The sequence below is a fragment of the Mustela erminea genome, chromosome 4 (genome assembly GCF_009829155.1).
Source record: "Mustela erminea isolate mMusErm1 chromosome 4, mMusErm1.Pri, whole genome shotgun sequence".
In the NCBI taxonomy this organism is placed as follows: Eukaryota; Metazoa; Chordata; class Mammalia; order Carnivora; family Mustelidae; genus Mustela; species Mustela erminea.
In genome coordinates this window covers 45,506,669-45,526,467 of record NC_045617.1, presented here as the reverse complement: position 1 = coordinate 45,526,467, position 19,799 = coordinate 45,506,669, and the positions used below count along the sequence as shown (strand labels likewise).

At 36.6% G+C, this 19,799-nt stretch overlaps 1 protein-coding gene across 3 annotated transcripts in view; it reads right to left on the bottom strand.

Annotated features, from left to right (window-relative positions):
• Positions 1-282: 282 nt before the first annotated feature.
• The window catches only part of CEP162 (centrosomal protein 162), a 99,703-nt gene continuing 80,186 nt past the window's right edge, over positions 283-19,799 (bottom strand). The window contains exons 24-27 of one of the 3 annotated variants that reach the window (XM_032339133.1): positions 18,705-18,846; positions 16,114-16,212; positions 10,560-10,694; positions 283-2,207 (exon numbers count right to left, since the gene is read on the bottom strand). In XM_032339133.1, coding sequence (XP_032195024.1) covers positions 2,007-2,207; positions 10,560-10,694; positions 16,114-16,212; positions 18,705-18,846 — 577 coding nt within the window. In that variant the 3' untranslated portion in view covers positions 283-2,006. Of the gene's footprint in view, positions 2,208-10,559; positions 10,695-12,759; positions 13,343-16,113; positions 16,213-18,704; positions 18,847-19,799 lie in introns of those variants that run through there. The other 2 variants (XM_032339132.1, XM_032339134.1) reach the window with 2 other exon arrangements.

Here is a 19,799-nt window from a genome sequence, read left to right as displayed (position 1 = left end):
GCCCTTGGATGCAGGTGCCTTATGACATTGTTGGGGGGATGGAATTGGTAGGAAGGGACTGATAATTTTTGGAACTTCATGAAAGCCTTCCTATTCAAGGAATGCCTGGGTGGCTCAGTGGTCAGTTAAGCATCTGGGATGGAGCTCTGTGTCAGGTTCTGTGCTCAGTGGGGTGTCTGCTTCTCCCTCCTCCTCTGACCATTCCCCAGCTCTCAAGTCTTTAAAAAAAAAAAAAAAAAAAAAGCCTTCCTATTCAAGATAGCCTAAGTGCTGTCCATCTCTGTTCTCATCCTAGACCCTCAGGACAATGACTAAGGAATGGAGTATGTTTCCTGACGTTTATAGTTGTAACTAATAATTCTTATACTTAGGGATCTTTACTCTATAAACAGCAACGAACACCTGGTATGTGGCACTGCTTATTCCAAAAGAGAATACAGAATCCTCATCAAAATAGGATGTATTTTTTTGATATTAATAGAATATTTGATGTTTGTTATCAACCACCAAATATTTGGTGTTTCAGAATCAACCATGTTTGTGCTTGTAATGAATGGCTAATGGACAGTCAAAAGGGAGGGATGGGTGTAGCAATAAATTAATAGGTTTGCAGATAAAAAATACACAAAAGTACACTCAATTTAATAACCAAAATAGTTTATGTTATAACTTAAAATTCTTTCACATAAAAAATAGCTCCTTTTAATTAATGCTTTTTCCACCCTCTTAAAGGACATAAAAAATGTTGAACATTAAAACATTAATTGAATTCCTTATACTTAATTTCCACATTTCACTTTTGCTATCCATAATTTCACCAAGATCTGTTTCACCTGTCTTTTACAGTCTTTCACCCTTTATTATTATTTCAGAATTGCACTTAACAGCATATGGTCCTGAGCACTTGGAATGTGGCTAGTGCAAATCAAGTTGTGCTATAAATGTAAAACACCAGATTTTGGAGACTAAGTATGGAAAAAAATGCAGAACTCAAGTTTTATATTGCCATTTTAGATAATTGGATGATATAAATTAACCAAATTAATTTAATTTGCCTCTTATCTTTTTAAATGCGGCTATAGGAAAACTGAAAATTACATGTGCCTCATATTATACTCCTACAGGACAGCACAGGGCTAGAACGCTTAAAAACAAGGTGGCTACCGCTTGAACTTAACAATATTTTATACACAATCTGCTTTTGGAAATGGGGATTGTAAAAAAATAACAATCTGGCTACTTTCATGCATGCTTTTCATTTTTTCTAATGAACATATATTACTTTTTAAATAAAGATGTTATATTCCATTTATAATCTAAGACTTATAAAAAAGGACTAGTATTTAAGACACAGAGGCATAGAAGATTAAAACAATGAAGAAATCAAATTTCCCTATTACATGTGAAGTATATTTTGCACCTTGTATCAGGTGCAAACCTGAGGCACTCAGAGGTAAGAAGTGGCAGTCCAGGAGAACATGGAGCCTTCACTGTTTGCTGTACAAAGTTCTAATTCTTGTCAGTTACTGCAGAAGCTCTGCTACTCAGGGGACTGCCGCTGTGACTGTCCAAACCTCCATGCTCACATTCTTCTCTAAGTTTCAAGGAGAAAGAGGAGCTGTTTTTCCGGCATCAATGATTTGGAATACACACTTAGTCAAAAATGGCAGAATATGAACAATTTTTTTCTTTCCACATCGAGACCATAAGTTAAGACCCTTTACAACTAATATCACTCGTTTTAATCATCCGACACAAAGGGACTTGCCCATAAATTACTTAACATGTGCCTGGTTAATGATTTTCAGTAAAATACAGCATTGATATTTTTCCTTACTGATTTAGGGCAATTTAATGTGAAATGTTGCTTTTGCATTGTTTCCTTCCTGGACACACACTGGAACACTTGTTTTCAAAAGCCGCCTTCTGAGAGCGGCACAGTCCCATTCACCCTCCATCTTCAGGCCTTTCCAGGAGGTCCTGGGAAATGCCAGCTTCTAGTAATACTATGGTGCACTCACTCCATCCGCAAAAGCCACAGGCACAACCACCCCCTGCCGGTGCAGCTCTCGAAGAACATCTAGTATAGAGTCTAATTCTGTGCGGAACTTGTCCAATTCCCGATTCTTCAACTGGGCAAGTCTTTTCCATTTCTCAATTTCTTTGTTTTGCTCAGTTTCTACTACTTGGTGTGTTTGCTGTATTATCTGAGGGGAAAAAAAAAATTCACATTACGGTCACAGTTCACAGCGGGGATGAAGACTGAACCATCTCAAAGAGCTCGAGTGGCACAATGCTGACTATGGTGGAGGGGAGGGCGCTGGAGTGGGGAGCCTTACCTAATGGGCTCCACTGTGTCAACCAACAAGCTGGTGGGTGAAGAGGGTAAGAAGGGGGGAATTGTAATTCTGATAGGGAGTTAGGAAGCTTTAGTCTTGTTTTTTCCCCCTCTCAATCAAAACTTTAAAAGGTAGCATTTTTAAAGCATCAGAAATTTCTAATACCTTGGTATGGATCCAAACCACCCCCTGCCCCACAATATTGTTCCTCTTAAGACCAACACTTGAGGGGCAATCAAAATAGTTCTAATATACACCACACATTAAAGCAGGAGAAATGATAAATATACACACATTGTACATATGTTAACTCATCTAATCCTGCTAATACATGAGGAGGTGAATTCTATATATTTATACCCATTCAGCAGGAGGGAAATGGGGGCAGAGATTAAGTAAAAAATAATTTGCCCCAGATTCAGAAACAGCTGGTTCGAGGCAGAGTCAGCACCCTGGCCTGAGTCCCTGCTCTTAACTACCACCCTAGACCATCTTGCTCATGTGGATGAATTTTTTCAACTGTGAAATGGGGGTACCCTGTCCAGTAACTTCTAACACAGTTCTTATCATTTCAAAAGGTCTTACCCTAAGGGAAACATTAGTCACAAGTATTACAAACCACAAAAAGTTGGACATATAAAAACAACTAGATAGAGCAACAAAGCAGTGTTTCTGACTATTAAATATGTTGGACCTCTGCAAGAGAATTTTTATAAATCTCTGGTTATAGGATAATTTCATAATTCTAAAATCAAAGCATTGGAGAAATACTGTGTAAATACTTAAGGGAAACACGAAATGCTGTATGAATTTCCAATTCTAAGTTTAAACATACTTTGAAAATTATAGACATCTATTGACATTTGGCATTTAACCACTTTTTTCCAGTTATATTGCTATAACTGACAAATAACATTGTGTAAGTTGAAATTGCAAACACATACATCGTGATGCATGCAGACGCTGTGCAAAGGTTACCACGATAGTTAACATCCATCATTCACAGTTTTAAAATTTTTTCCTTGTAATGAAAACTTAAGATTTACTTTCTTAGTAACTTTCAAATATACAATAGACCTATAGACCAATGGAAGGGTTAAGAGCCAAGAAATAAATCTACGCCTTTATTATGTTAAGGTATTCCCTTTTTACCTGATTTTTTGAGTTTTCTAAAAAAAATCATGAATAGATATTGAATTTTGTCAAAAGCTCTTTCTGCATATCTATTTAAATACTCATAGGATTTGTATTTTTGTTCATTAATGTGATGCATCACATTTATTGCCTTGCGAATGTTGAACCCTCCTTATCTCCCAGGGATGACTCCCACTTAATCACAGTGTATGGGAATTTAATGTGCTGTAGAATCTGGTTTGTTAATATTTTGGAAAAATTTTGCATCTTTATCAGGGATGCTGGCCTCTAGTTTTTCTTGTAGTGTCCTTATCTGGTTTTCTTGTCAGGGTAATGCTGGCTTGTGAAAACGAGCTTGGGAGTGTCCCCTCGTTTTCTACTTATTGGAAGAGTTTGAGGAGGACTGGCATGAATTCTTTGAAAGTGTGGTAGAGGGATGCCTGCGTGGCTCAGTCTGTTGGCTGTCTGCCTTTAGCTCAGGTCATTATCTCAGGGTCCTAGGATCAAGTCCTAGGGGGACACTGGGGGACTGTGGTTTTGGTGGTGCCTCTAAAAAGTCATCATCAGGATGCTGGGTGGCTCAGTTGGTTAAGCATCTGCTTTGAGCTCAGGTAATGATCCCATGATTGAGTCATGCACTGGTCTCCTTGCTCAGTGGGGGGCCTGTTTCTCCCTTTGCCCCCCCCCCCATGCCTGTGCCCTCTCTCTAAAACAAAAAAGAAAAAAAAAAAAAGAAAAAAAAAGAAAAAAAATGTGGTACAGTAAGTCAACTGATTGGTCCTGTGGATTCTGTCTTATTAGTAATGGGTCCATTCCTATTTTCTATTTCTTAGTGATTCAGTCTTGGTAGGCTGTATGTTTCTAGCAATTTATTGGTTTCTTCTAGGCTGTCCAGTTTGTTGGCATATAGTTGCACACAGGAATTTCCTACGATCCTTTGTATTTTTCTGGTATCAGCTGTAATGTCCCCTCTTCCATTTATAAATTTAAGTCCTTGTTTGTCAATTTTATCTTTTCAAAGCATCAACTCCTAGAGTTTTGTTAATCTTTTCTATTGTCTTCCTATACTTCATTTCATTTATTTTTGTTCTAATCCTTCGTTCTTTCTTCTAACTTTGGGCTTATTTTGTTCTTTTTCTAGTTCCTGTGCTGGTAAGTAGGGTTGTTTGAGAGCTTTTTCTTGATGTAGGCATTTAACACTATAATCTTCCTTCTTAGAACTGCTTTTGCTGCTACCCATAAGTCTTGGTATGCTATGTTTCCAATCATCTCAAGATATTTTTTTGATTTCACTTTTAGTATTTTATTTGATCTGCTGGCTAAGGTATGTTGTTGAGCTTCTATGTATTTGTTAATTTTCCAGTTTTAGTATTGATTTCTAGTTTCCTATCATTGTGGTCAGAAAACATACTTGCCATGATTTCAATCTTAAATTTGCTAAGACTTATTTTATCGCCTATTATATTAGGTATCCTAGAAAATTGTGTGCCTGCAAAGAATGTGTATTTTGCTGTTGTTGGAGGGACTGTACTGTGTATGTCCATTTTGTCTATAGCACTGTTTAAAACCCACAGTTTCCCTATTGATTGTTTGGATGACCTATCCACTGATAAGCATGATGTATTAAAGTCTCCTATCAGGACCCCTGGGTTTTGTATTCTGCAACTTTACTGAATTCTTTTTAGTTCTAACAGTGTTTTTGTAAAGTCTTTAGCGTTTCTTATATATCTTATCATGTCATTTGCAAAGAGTGACAGTTTTACTTCTTTTGCAATTAAGAGACATTTTATTTCTTGACTAATGCATCCTTGTCTTTTATTTTTTTTTAAGATTTTATTTATTTATTTGACAGAGACAATAAGATCGTAAGTAGGCAGAGAGGCAGGCAAGAGAGAAGGGGGAAGGAGGCTCCCTGGTGAGCAGAGAGCCCGATGCTGGGCTCCCAGGGCCCTGAGATCTGACTGAGCCCAAGGTAAGAGGCTTAATCCACTGAACCACCCAGGCGCTCCTTGTTTGTGATCTTACAGGAAAAGCTTTCAGCTTTTCACCAATGAGTGTGGATTTTATTATGTCAAGGTACATTCCCTCTATATTTTGTTTGTTGAATTTCTATCAGGAAAAGATGTTGAATTTTGTTAAATGCTTTTTTTGCATTTATGGAGATCATCTTATGATTTTTACTCTTCATTTTATTAATGAGGTATATCACACTTATTTGTGGATGGGAAACCATCCTTGTATTTCTGGAATAAATACAACTTGATGCTGTATGATCCTCTTATAACATTGCTGAATTTGACTTAATAATTTGTTCATGATTTTTTACATCTATGTACTCGAGGGATACTGCCTTGCGTTTTCTTGCACGGTTTTGGTACCAGGGTAATGCTGGCCCTGCAAAAATAAGTTTGAAGAGTTCCCTCCTCTTTTATTGTTTGCAAATGTTTGAAAAGCACTGGTACTTATTCTTCATTACATATTTTTAGAACTCAGCAGCAAAGCCCTCTGGTCCTGAACTTTGTCAGGATGTTTTTGATTACTAATTCAATCTCCTTACTAGTAATCAGTCTTTTTCGATCTTTTATTCATGATGCCTTTTGGTAAATTTTATGTTCCTAGAAATTTATCCATTTCTCCTAGGTTGTCCAATTATTCATACCAGTCTCATCCTTTGTATTTCTGTGGTATCAGTTGTAATGTCTCCTCTTTCATTTTGATTACATTTATTTTAGTTTTCTCTCTTAAGAATTCTTGCTTAGTCTAGCTAAAGGCTTGCTAATTTTATCTTTACAAAGAATGAGCTCTTAGTCGCTTTGATCTTTTTAGTCTTTATTCCTGCTCTGATCTTTGTTATTTCCTTAATTTTGCCATCTTTGGGCTTCATTTATTCTCTAGTTCCTTGAGGTGTAAAGCTGTCTATTTGAAATCTTGTTTCTTGACACAGGCACTTAATGCTATGAACTTGCCTCTTAAAACTATTTTTGGTGCATCCCCTAAGTTTTGGTATACTGTGTTTCCATTTTCAACTGTCTCAAAATATTTTTTTTCTTTTTATTTTTTTTAAAGATTTTTTTTTTTATTCATTTATTTGACAGATTACAAGTAGGCAGAGAGGCAGGCAGAGAGAGAGAGAGAGAGGAAGGAGGCTCCCTGCCGAGCAGAGAGCCAGACGCGGACCTCGATCCCAGGACCCTGAGATCATGACCTGAGCCGAAGGCAGAGGCTTAACCCACTGAGAGCCACCCAGGCACCTTCAAAATATTTTTATATTTCTCTGTCGATTTGTTCTTCACCCTATTGGTTGTTTAATTTGGTTTCATTACATACATTTGTGAATTTTCCATTTTTTCCCTTTGTAATTGATGTCTAGTTTCATATCCCCATGTTTGGGGAAATTGGCTTGATACTTCAGTCTTCAATTTATTAAGACTTGTTTCATGACCAATATATGATCCATCCTGGAAAATGTTCCATGTGTGTTTAAAAATGTGTATTACTACTTTTGGATGGAATGTTCTGTATATGTTAATTCCATCTTACCTAATGTGTTGTTTCAGCCAATGTTTCCTTAAAAGGTTTTTTGTCTGGATGGATGTCTGAGGAGACATATCAAAAAAAAAAAAAAAAAAAAATCGCCAAGACTGATTCCAAGAGTTTACTATTTGTTTTTTGTAGTTTTATGGTTTCAGGTCTTACATTTAGGTCTTAATCCATTTAGAGGGTTTTTTTTTTTTTGTATATGGTGTAAGATAGTGGTCCAATTTCATTCTTTTGCATGCAGCCATTCAGTTTTTCTAGCACTATTTATTGAAGAGACAGTCTTATCTTCATTGTGCATTCTTGACTCCTTTATCTTAGATTAATCGACCATATTAAGCGTGGGTTTATTTCTGGGCTTTCTATTCTGTTCACTGATCTATGTTTTTCTGCTAGTCCTAGACTGTTTTCATTACTGTAGCTTTGTAGTACAGTTGGAAAACTGGGAGTGTGATACCTCCAGCTTTGGCTACTCGGGGTCCTTTGTGATTCCATATAAACTTGAGGAATATTGATTCTAGTTCTATGAAAAATGCTACTGTTGGTATCTTGATAGGGATTGCACTGAACCTGCACACTGCTTTTGGGTACTATGAACATCTGAACAATATTCTTCCAGTTCATGAGTATGGTGTATCTTTCCATTTATTGTGCCACCTTCAATTTCCTTCAACTAGGTCTTAGAATTATCAGAGTACAGGTCTGTTAACTCTTAGGTTAAATTTACTCCTACATATTCTATTCTTTTTGATGCAGTTCTAAAGTCATTGTCTTAATTTATTTTTGCTAATTTTTAGTATACAGAAATGCAACAGATGTCTGTATGCTGCTTTACTGAACTAATTTATTCTGATTTTTTGTGGAGTCTGTAGGGTTTTCAATATACTGTATCATGCTATCAGTAAATAGCAACAGTTGTACTTCCTTATCAATTTGTATGCTATTTCTTTTTTTTTTTAAGATTTTATTTATTTTTTTTCACAGACAGAGATCACAAGTAGGCAGAGAGGCAGGCAGAGAGAGAGGGGGAAGCAGGCTCCCTGCTGGGCAGAGAGCTTGATGTGGGGCTTGATCCCAGGACCCTGAGATCATGACCTGAGCCAAAGGCAGAGGCTTTAACCCACTGAGCCACCCAGGTGCCCCTGCTTTTTATTTGTCAGATTATTCTGCCTATGAATTCCAGTACTACCTGGAGTAAAAGCAGTGAGAGTGGACATCCTTGTACCGGATCATGAAAAAGCTTTGTTTTTCACCACACAGCAGCATCACGTTAGCTATGGGGTTGTTGTACGTAGCCTTTATTATGTTATGTTCCCTCTGTAGCCAGTGTGTTGAGCATTTTGATCATGAATTTATGTTGAGCTTTGTCAAATGCTTTTTTGACTGATATCTGCTGAGATTATATGATTTTTATCTTTTCCTTTGTTAATGTGGTGTCTCATGTTGAAGATGCTCAACCGTCCTTGCATCGCTGGAATAAATCCCCCCATATTGTGGTGAATGATTCTTTTAATGTAGTTTTGAATTCAGTTTGCTAATAATTTTGTTAAGGATTTTTACATCTATGTTGATTAGGGGCAGAGTCTGATTTCTTCTTTTTTTGTTGTGTCTCTGTTGTTGGTATCAGGGTAATAGTGGCTTTTTAAGAATGACTTTGAAAATATTCCCTCCTCTTCAATTTTTTTCATATTAGTTTGAAAAGGATTGGAATGAATTCTTTACAGGTGTATTCTTCCAACATTTGAAGCCATCTGTTCCTAGACTTTTCTTTCCTGGGAATTTTTCGGTTACCAATCCAATTTTGTTATTGGTAATTAGTCTGTTCAGATTTTCTATTTCTTCCTGATTCAATCGTGGGAGACTGTATATTTACAGAAATCCATTTCTTCTAGGTTGTTCAATTTGTTGGCATAGAACTTTTCACAGTAATCTTTTATAAACCTTTATATTTCTGTGGTATTAGTTTAATTCCCCCTCTTTCATTTTTGAGTGTATTTATTGAAGTCCTCTCTTATTTTCTTGATGAGTCTGTCTTTACAAGTTTATCAGTTAATGTTTATAATTCAAAGAACCACCTCTTAGAGACCAAAAAATAGAAAAGATGAATGAAACTATTTCATTTATTTTTTTTCTTGACCTTTATTACTTCCTTCTTTCTCCTACCTTGGAGCTTTGTTCTGTTTTAGTTTATTTAGGTGTGACAGATTAAGGTTTTTTTTTTTTTTTTTTTTTAAAGATTTTGTTTATTTGAGAGCAAGCAAGCACAAGTAGGTGGGGGGAGTGACAGAGGGAGAGGGAGAAGCAGATGCCCCACCGAGCAGGGAGCCCAACATGGGGCTCAATCCCAGGACCCAGAGATCATGACTGACATAAAGGCATAAAGGCTGCTTAACCGACCAAGCCACCTAGGTGCCCTGATATATTTCTTGTTTCTGTTTTGAAAGATTTCATTATTTGTCAGAGAGAGAGAAAGCACAGAGACAAGCAGGGGAAGCGGTAGGCAGGGGGACAAGCAGGCTCTCTGCCGAACAGGGAGCCTGATGTGGGGCTCCATCCCAGGACTCTGGGATCATGACTTGAGCCGAAAGCAGACACAATTGTCTGAGCCACCCAGGCACCCCTATTTCTTGTTTCTTGAGGTACTGTAGAGCTATGAAAAATTTCCCTCACAGAACTGCTTTTGTTGTGTCCAAAAGATTTTGGAATGTTGTGTTATGTGTCTCAAGGCATTTTAAAATTTCCTCTATGATTTTTCCCTTGACCTATTATTTAGTAGCATCTTGGTTAGCCTCCATGTATTTGTGGGGTTTTTTTGTTTTGTTTTGTTTGGTAATTGATTTGTAGTTTCATACCATTTTGGTTGGAAAAGATGCTTGCTTTGATTTCAATCTTACTAATATTCTGAAACTTATTTTGTGGTCTCATGTGATCTATACTAAAGCTCATTCATTTTTAATTTCTATTATCTGTAGTTGAGTAATTATGATATTACTAGTGCCGGGCATCTATTTTAAATGATTTATCTTTTAATATAATTCTACTTCTTATAAACATTTATAAAATGAATATGGACTATGGATTTCAAAGACTCATTCTTTTTAGGCAGCCATCAGTAATTAAGAACATGAGGGGCACGTGGGTGGCTCGGCTGGTTAAGCACCCGACTCTAGGTTTGGGCTCAGGTTATGATCTGTGGGTCATGAGAGCAAACCATGCATTAGGCTCCATGTTCGGCTTGGGACCTGCTTGAGATTCTTTCCCCTCCTCCCTCTTCCTCCCCTTGCTTGTGTTCTCTCTAAAATAAATAAAATCTTAGAGAAACTTGTATCATTTTTTTTTTTTAATTTGAGAGAAGATAAACCAGTCTTTTAGGCATTTGAAATTTAAAGTTTTATATGCTCTTAAGAGCTGTATTTTTATTCTTAATATCAATACACAATGAAACACTTCAGGAAGTAAGTGTTGCTAGAGATGGCAAAACTATAGCAAATGGGAGGTACTTAAAAGTGAAGAGCTATACAAATGTGTAAATATAATTTACTACTTTACCTGTTGAAGTTCCTGCTCTCTTTGTTGATGTCTCATTTCCATCTGTTTAATTTTCTTTTCTAAGCCCATGAAATGTTTCATCTCTGGGGTATGGTTTTCTCTGGCTTCTCTCAGTTCTTCTAGGAGTTTTGTAATCTAAAATTGAGGAATGAAATAAATGAAAAATTGATAAGAAAAAAAGCTTTTACCAGGTAGTTTTAAGAATATTTACTACATTTTCTTTGTATAAAATTTATCTAGAGAAGACGCTTCTAACTTTTTAGTAAGAAAAATACCTTGTGTTGTTAGGCTGAGCCAGAATTAAAACTATTATTCTAACTCTGAAGTGATCTCAAAATCCAAAAGGTTCCAGATGACTGGATCACCTCCTCCCATGTATGCCAGGCTGATTACAGCATTCATAATAAAGGTGGGCACTATCTTTGGTATATTCAGCTTTGCTAACAAAGTATCAATGTATTTAATAGGTTGATTACTTTTAGGATTAAGTAATACATTTCAAGCATCCTACACAGTATAGTACCCAACACAGAGAAAGAGTTCAACCTCTTTCTGAGATAACATACTGAATTCTTTCTGTCCTGGCTGTTATCTTAGGTCCTGAGAATACAGACATGAGAGATACAGTCCATCCTCATAGAGGTTACAGTCTAGTGTGCTACCTCCCTTTTCATACCATGGTTCACAGAGCAAAAGGTCATTTTTTCATGGTGCCAGTGAGTAAATAGAGGGGTCTGAGAGAGCTTTATTTTGGGCTTGGTGAAACAAATGTATTTTCTTTATACCACATAATTATGATAATTTACTGCTAGTATCAAAAAAACAAAATAAGGGCGCCTGGGTGGCTCAGTTGGTGTGAGTGACTGCTCAGGTCATGATCCTGGAGTCCTGGGATCGAGTCCCACATTGGGCTCCCAGCTCTGCAGAGAGTCTGCTTCTCCCTCTGACCTTCCCTCTCATGCTCTCTCTCTGTTTCTTTCAAATAAATAAAATCTTAAAGACAAAATAATAAGCAAGTGAAAAAGACTAAAATTAAAAATTCAATCATGTTTCCAGGGACACACTCAGTACCTAATAACACTGATAATGCTATAAAAAAAAAATCCAAAACACACCCCCCCGACCCCATACAATTATGTGAAAATACAAGCCAATGAAATCAGAAGCAAATCTAAATATTTAAAAATGTGGGACATCCCTAATATCACCGGTGACCAAAAAAATTTGCACACTTTAATTTGGGATGATTGGCACTGTCATATTTGTTAAATATCACTTCAACTTCTGTAAACTTTTTAATGACTGAGAAATGATTCTGAGTTTGTAATGAGACAACATTTTCATGATCTGCAGGGGACCCATTTCTGGTATTATGCTAAGTGAACTAAGTCCGAGAAAGACAAATACCATATGATCTCACTTATATGCAGAATCTTAAAACAAACAAACAAAAAACCCCCAAACTCCTAGAAAGAGAGATCAGATTTGTAGTTATCAGATGTGGACAGGAAAGGGTGGGGAAAAAGGGGAATTGGATGAAGCGATCAAAAAGGAACAAACTTCCAGTTATAAGTAACTATACTAGGAATGCAATGTACAGCATGAAGACCATTGTTAACACTGCCGCATGGTATATATACATACATACATACATACATGAGTAAATCCTAAGAGTTCTCAGTGTTAACTGTGGTAAGAAAAATCTTTTTTTTCTTAATGGATGAAAACTAAGCTTACTGTAGTAATCATTTCATTATATATATAAGTTAAATCTTTATGCTGTACCTTAAACTTATACAACAGTGTATGTCAACTATATCTCAATAAAATTGGAAAAAAATGAGAAGGTATATACTGACATGGGAATATATTTATATACACTGTTAGGTAAAAAAAATTATCCTTTAAAATCCTATATATGCAAACACACATAAACATGTATTTTACACGTGTATGCATAAGCACACACCCTCACAGTATTTGTAACTATATATGAATAAAGAAAATCTGAAAGAATAAATAGCAAAATATGCTCTGGGTAATGGGATTATGGATGATTTTATACTTTCTAATTTCTCTAATATATATTAATCTTAGTATAAAAATGTTAAATAGTCTTAAATATTTAATAAAATATATCAAAAATTATTTATAAACAAATCCATACTCACCAGGGATAGAAGTATGTAACATCAATAAAAAGAAAGCATATATTCCTAAATGAATATAATTCTTACTGTCTTACTAGTTTATTGTTTTACTGAAGTGAAAGAGGGATTCGCCCAGATCCTATTACTCAAGGTGGATTAACATGTTTTCCTACTAAAGGAGACAGACATCATGGACCACTAGCAGGAGGAGGCTCGGTTAAGGGAATTCAAATGATCCATACACAGCCCAAAGACTTCTTCCCAGAGAAGACATATGTACTGTCCCTTTATAGGCTGGTGAGTAGATAATCTTACAAACTACAAATTTCAATTCAGAATGAACCATAAAATTACTGCTATTTTTACTCCTTTAAATGACCATGACCTGCTGGAGTCTGTGTGCTTCCAACCATCCCATGTGTCTTCCTACCCTGCAACTTACTGGCTGATGCATTTCCCTGGCCACATTGCTGGGATGAACGCTAGTGCTTGTGAACACTTAATCCAGTGAGTCTAGATTCCAATTTGGTCTAGAACTGAAGGAGATACTGACCTTAGATTTAAGCCCATTGCTGCTGTCCACTGTCTGTCCTCTGGCAACGCCTGGTTTGGAGGTAGGCATGTGACTCAGTTCTGATGCAAAGAAAGTAAGCTGGGGGACCTTAGTTTATATGTTGGTTTATTTCTTTGTCCCACTCACTAGAATACAAGCCCTTTGAGGGTGATACCTTCAGGTGTTCTACTCATTTCTGTATCCCAAAAGCCTATTGATAGTGCCTGATACCTAAACACTTTTTCTAAAAGCTAAGAAGTAGACTTTATTCCATTTAATAGCTAAAGCAACCTGAGACTAAGTTTAAAAACACTAGTACACAGCTGAGGGTAATGGGTAAATATAATTCTTCCTTCTGTATGAGAAACTGGCCTTGGCTTGAATTCTCTTTCTAGCTTTGTTCTCTTGATAAAGGTACACTGCTTGTGGTAAGGCCCCAACTGGTGGAACATCATCTGGGCTTGGAGGACTTGGCATGAACTGAAATACCTGGTGGGAAGTGGTAGGTCTGGGCTCTCCTGGAGGTGGTGAGTTTTGCACTGGGCATGTCCCCGTGGGATCCACTGTGCATGACGTGTTATGAGACGCTCGTTCTTGTGGAATGTGGGGCGTTCAAGCCTGGGTGATTCCTCTAACTGCCAGATACGAGTCTTACTCCCTTGTACCCCTGTGGTCTCCAGAACAGCTCTGTGGACTGCTGTGGGAACTACTCACACCAAAGAGCAAAAGGCCTGCTGCTGCCTTGCTGTTTCCTGGTTTATATCCAGAGTACCAAGTATGACTCTAAATGTTTACATGACCTGTCACCCTAAGGCTCACTAACATTTTGAAGAATTTAAGCCCAGACCTTATCATAACCCCCCAAATTATTCCTACTATTCATTTGTAAATAGAAGCTGCTAGCTGTAGACTATTTGACACAAATTACAGTAAAAATTCTGATAATTTTTAGGAGTCACTATTCATAGTCCTTGAGTTCATATTAGGGGTCACTCTTGAATGGTTTCTAAAATTTGAATAGACTATACAGGTAAAACAAAATCCTACCGATGAAAAACTAGACCAATAAAATGCATATACTAACTGCAGAACATGGAAACAAGCAATAATAGCAGCAGGCCTCTCAGTTGTCTACGTTTAAGGAGTCTGAGATTAAGATTAAGATTCAAGTCCTTTCTCTTCAACTTCGGGGTGCAAGGAAATAAACAGATTGTTGGGAGTCAACAGTGAGTGGAAAAATAAGACCAGAAATCTATGATGAGTGCTAAAATATGAAAGATTACCTTTTTCATTATAATATTTTTAAAAAAAGATTTGAGGAAGTCATGCCTGAGTTAGGATTTTAAAGAGATGTGGTTTACCAACACTTGAGGTAGCATAGGCATGGAACAAAATGCAGAAATGAGAAAAATCTTTTCAGGTTTTGATGGTTCACCTCCCAAGGTGTTGAACTATGTTGGAAAGTTTCATTTCATTTTATTTTTTTTTTTATCTATGTTGGAAAATTTTAGATCACTGTTTTCTCTAGAGATAGAATAACAACAAAGCAGTCAAAAATAAAAACAGAATTTACTCCTGTTAAAAACTGTGTGTTGTGCTTTTTCTTGTGGTCCGAAAGAGACTGGGATTTACCCATCTTCTTAAACAACTGAGAAACTAGATGACCTGCGAAGCAACTGTTTTCAAACCCCAGCTAACAGCACTGCGGGACTGTGAGGAACAGGCAACACACCAGATGAACTCTAGGACTGCCTAGCTGGCTGCCCAGAGGCACCTTTGAAGCCAGTAGAAATAGCCTGAATAATTCTGGGAGCTCCTGCAGGGCTGGGAAAATGAATTATTCCTACCAGCCCGAGAGAAAAGTCCCTTGGAAGGCTCTCAGGAGGTTATCAGTAGTGGGAATAAATAAGCTGTTAAAACAGCTATTATAAATGTACTGCCCATTAAAAAGGTAGGCTGTCTTTATTTTATTTAAGAGATGGAGTGTTTTCAGTTTTTCAGTAAATAGGCTTCAAAATCATGTGTTGCCATCTTTGCCATTTTCAAAATAGTTTAGCTATTCTTAAACTAGGAACACTGTAACTGGACTAAAACTGACCTTTATCTTACAAACACTAGAACATACTTCCTTTTATTACTTTTCCCCAAAAGTTTACTTTAGGTGTGTGAAGTTCTGCTAAATTACTGCTTACTCAACAATGTTTATGTACATCTTAAACAATGAAAAGAATGCATATATGATGAACTACAGCCTTTCAATTAATTTATACCTAAGTGTGGAATGTTTTTACATTAATCTTTTCATAATGCCATTAGTTATATGTAAGCTCTGCTTCTATGGTTTAATAAATTCTTGAATAAAAAGTGGTGTACATGCGTCAAAGAATCCAGTTTATCTTTTTTTTTTTTTTTAAATAATTTCTAGAACCAAAAGGATTTTAGAGTAATAAAAGGGTGAGTTTCCAGAAAGATCTATTTCCTACAATATTGTCACTGGGGATCCAGCATGACTATAATGATTGCTTTATAGTATTCATACTTAATGCAGAAATGGCTTAACCATCTAGTTTTATCTCCTTTAAAAAAAAAAAAAATCCAAATACCCCTCCACTCTATTTCCTCACTGCCCAGGAAAATGTCAACATCAACTACATAAGAAACTTAATATTTGAGAGTTCCATCTGGGGAAAGCAGACTTACCGTAAACAAGTTATTGATATATTTTGACACATGATATATATTTTCAGGATATTTCTATTTGCACATTTGTTAAAAAATTTTATATAAAAGTAGTATGATTGAAATGGCTAAGAAAAGCTTATGTTAGCCCAATACTTTTGTTATTTCTTACCTCTTTCTGTAGGATTTCTTCTCGAACTTGAGAAACTGCAAGAGACTCTTGTTTACCCTGCAGCTCATTAACTTGACTTTGGAAATGTTTTAGAAGTACCTAGGGAATTATGTCAGAAGTGCTAAGTTAAGAGAGTGCTTCCCCAAACATCATTTGAAAAATGTAAGAAAACCAACTAATGTCTTTTGTTTGTACTAAAAAAAATTCCCAATATTTTAAAATTACCAAATTCTAACATGGAAATAAACTGCCACAGGAATTAAGTTCATAGATTAAGTAAGCTTATTGAATACACTCATTATTTTGTTTTCATATTTAATATAAAGCATAACACATAATACAAATTAATGGCTATATAACTGCGTGGCTTCTTTACCTCTACTTTTCTCCTGGAGGCCTGAAAAACACCTTTTTTTTTTTTTTTAAAAAAAGATTTATTTATTTATTTATTTGACAGATAGAGATCACAAGCAGGCAGAGAGGCAGGCAGAGAGAGAGGAGGAAGCAGGCTTCCCGCTGAGCAGAGAGCCCGATGCGGGGCTCGATCCCAGGACCCTGGGATCATGACCTGAGCCAAAGGCAGAGGCTTTAACCCTCTGAGCCACCCAGGTGCCCCTGAAAAACACCTTTTAAAATAAACCTCTATTATAAAGTCAAAGGGTTCTGAAGAAAGTAGCCAATATCCTCTTTATTATTTTGTGATTAAGTAGGAGAATAATTTTTAATTAAAGAGCTAATGACAAAGACAGCACAAGCCTAGTATTAGCATGAAATAAATGTCACATATTTTTGGCAAACAAGTACATGAATACTTTCATCAAGAAACTGAAAACTTGTATCTCTTAACCTCTAATGCTTTACTTTTACTGTTTTCCTCCTCAGACTATGCTGACTTCCACTTAACTCCTAATTTATAGTATTAGATTTAGAAACCCGGGAAAGTAACAGTAATGGCACTATGTATGGTGCAATGACACCACCTCATCCGCCTCTCCCAACTACACACTGATCTGCTATTACGTTTATACTGCCCACAGACAGCCTCCTCCTGTGGAGGGAGAAAGCCAGAGGAGTTATCTGCAACTGCTATATGCTGACTACCTTTGAAAAGCACTCTAAATCATTCTCCTTGATATTATTAAAATAGGCAAAATTCTTTGTTTCTGAGCTATATGAACTTAAATTATAGACCTCATTACACTTCACCCAAATCCCCCAAATACTTCAACATGCTTCTCCTTATAAGGGTATCTTCTCACAAAACTATACTAGCATTTTTAATAGCTGAAATAATGCCCAATAGTTTCATAATATCCAATATCTGGCCCTACAACCAAATAAAATTGCTCAACTGGGAAGTTTAAGTGGGCTCTACGCTGGGCAGGGCCCAAAATCATGACCCTGAGATCAAGACCTGAGCTGAGATTAAAAGCTGGATGCTTAAATGACTGAGCTACCCAGGCCCCCCTGAGTGATTTGTTTTTAATCAAGATGCTATTAAATAATTATTGATGGGAGAGGTGGTGGCAAGATAACATTTCCTGGTTTCCCCCCATATCAGCTTGTTTTTTTTAAAAATTAAAACCAAAAGAAGAGAGCACAATGGACATTTATATATCCTTCAATTTGATTTATCAACTGCTAACATTTTTGCCATATGTGCTTTCTTTTTTTGGGGGCATAACTATTCTTTTCTTTCTTTCTTTTTTTTTTCTTAAAGACTTTTATTTATTTGACAGAGATCACAAGTAGGCTGAGAGACAGGCAGGGCAGGGGTCGGGGGAAGGAGGCTCCTCGCTGAGCAGAGAGCCTAATGTGGGGCTTGATCCCAGGACCCTGGGATCATGACCTGAGTCAAAGATAAAGGCTTTAACCCACTGAGCCACCCAGGCACCCCGGGACATAACTATTCTATCTTAATGTTGTGTTTTCAATTTTCTAACACCATAGAAAATGGGCCATAAACTAGATATTCATGGATATTCCACATAGATGTACATACTAACCAAGAAGGAAGATACACTTTTTTGAAGAAACATGGACGAACTTTCAGCATACTCTGTCATAATTCTAAGAAGACTATGCTTCATAATGACTAGGGTTGTGTGTATCTCTCTGTTGATTATTTTATCCCAGTGCCTGATTGTCTATAGAGCTCGAATCATTATTTGCTTAATGAATGAAAGACCCTTGGGCAAGAAGAATGACTAGGAGAATTACTTGTCAACCAGGACTTGGGCAGAGGGAGATGGTTCAATATTCAGGTTCAAGTATTCCAGGTCTCAATCACATAATGTGATTCTATCATTCCTTCTACCATCCCTTACAACTGCCTTAGGAGAAGAACTATTTGAGAAATGTTGGGACAAAACTGAGAAACCCCTGTTTTAAGAGAGAATAATCTTAAAGTAGAATAGTTAAATGCACAGTAATGGCACTGTCTCCTACAAAAAAAAAAAAAAGATCAGGTCAATAATTTCTCATTTCTATCAAAAAGCAAAGTTAACGTATTTCTGAATTAAATAATGTTCTGTTAACAGTCCTGAAAAAAATAATTTTAAAGCCAAAGAAAGTGTGTTAAAGTCATCTACCTCTTGAGTTGCTATTTTACGATTTAGTTCAGCTACTTTGGAAGAAGAATTTTCTACTGCATTTTGGCAAAGGAGTTTCTCTACTTCCCTCTGATGAGATGCTTTGAGAGATGCAATGTGTGCTGCCGTATCTTCCTTGACTCTGCAGAGCAAATCAAAGAAAATCACGCATAAAAACAGCTCTTCAGCTCAGAGTTAGCACACAAATAACATATGAAGCCTGGAAATTAAACAAAGGGAGAGAGAGCACCAATACTGCACTCTGACAGGTGCTTTATATAAGATCGCCTGTGAGATCTTACAACCATGCCATGAGCTAATATTTACTCAATTTTATAAGGGCAAACTTGAGTTTAGGAAAGAGTTATGTCTCTAGAGTTCATTAGTAAATGCAGACCTGGGGTTTAAGCCCAGCAGAGTTGGAGCTCAAAGTCTGGGCCTTTCACTCAACCCCCAGCCTGGGGCTGTACTTTCTGGTAGAATCAAAGGTTCTAAATGTTCTGTCTGGATTAAAGCAGAGGCCTCATCCTCATATTTTATCTTTTAAGAGAAACTCAGATTTTTGCCCAGATTCTTATTTTGATAATCATAGTTCCTTTTAGGATCTCCAAAGCTTTGTCTCTAGGCAACATGTTTTTGGTCCATGCATGTGACTCCAGGGCTAGCTGCCATGTCATAAAAATGAAATAACCTTTATGGTAATTCTTTAGGACCCACAGTAACCTGCACCTAGTTTTTTTTTGCTTGTTTAGTGTGAGAGACTGATTTGTCCCTTTGACAAAAGTCACGCATTCAGAGGCAGTTTAATAAGTGGCGAAGTTCTGATAAACACTTGATACATTTCTTACAGACAAACATTCTCTCTCTTACTGGAAAAGTTATTAAAAAGTGACAGGATTTTACTCAAAGCAGATACTGGATAAATCTCAGTCGATACATATTAACGTGGCAATTCCCAAACTATAAACAAATTTATCAGTTGCTTATTTGACTTATATGAATATTTCCTCATGGAAAGGGTGTGATTAGGGTCTTCGGAAAAGCATAAAAACCTAAAGCACTTATGATATAAACAAACTAAAGTAAAAAACAACT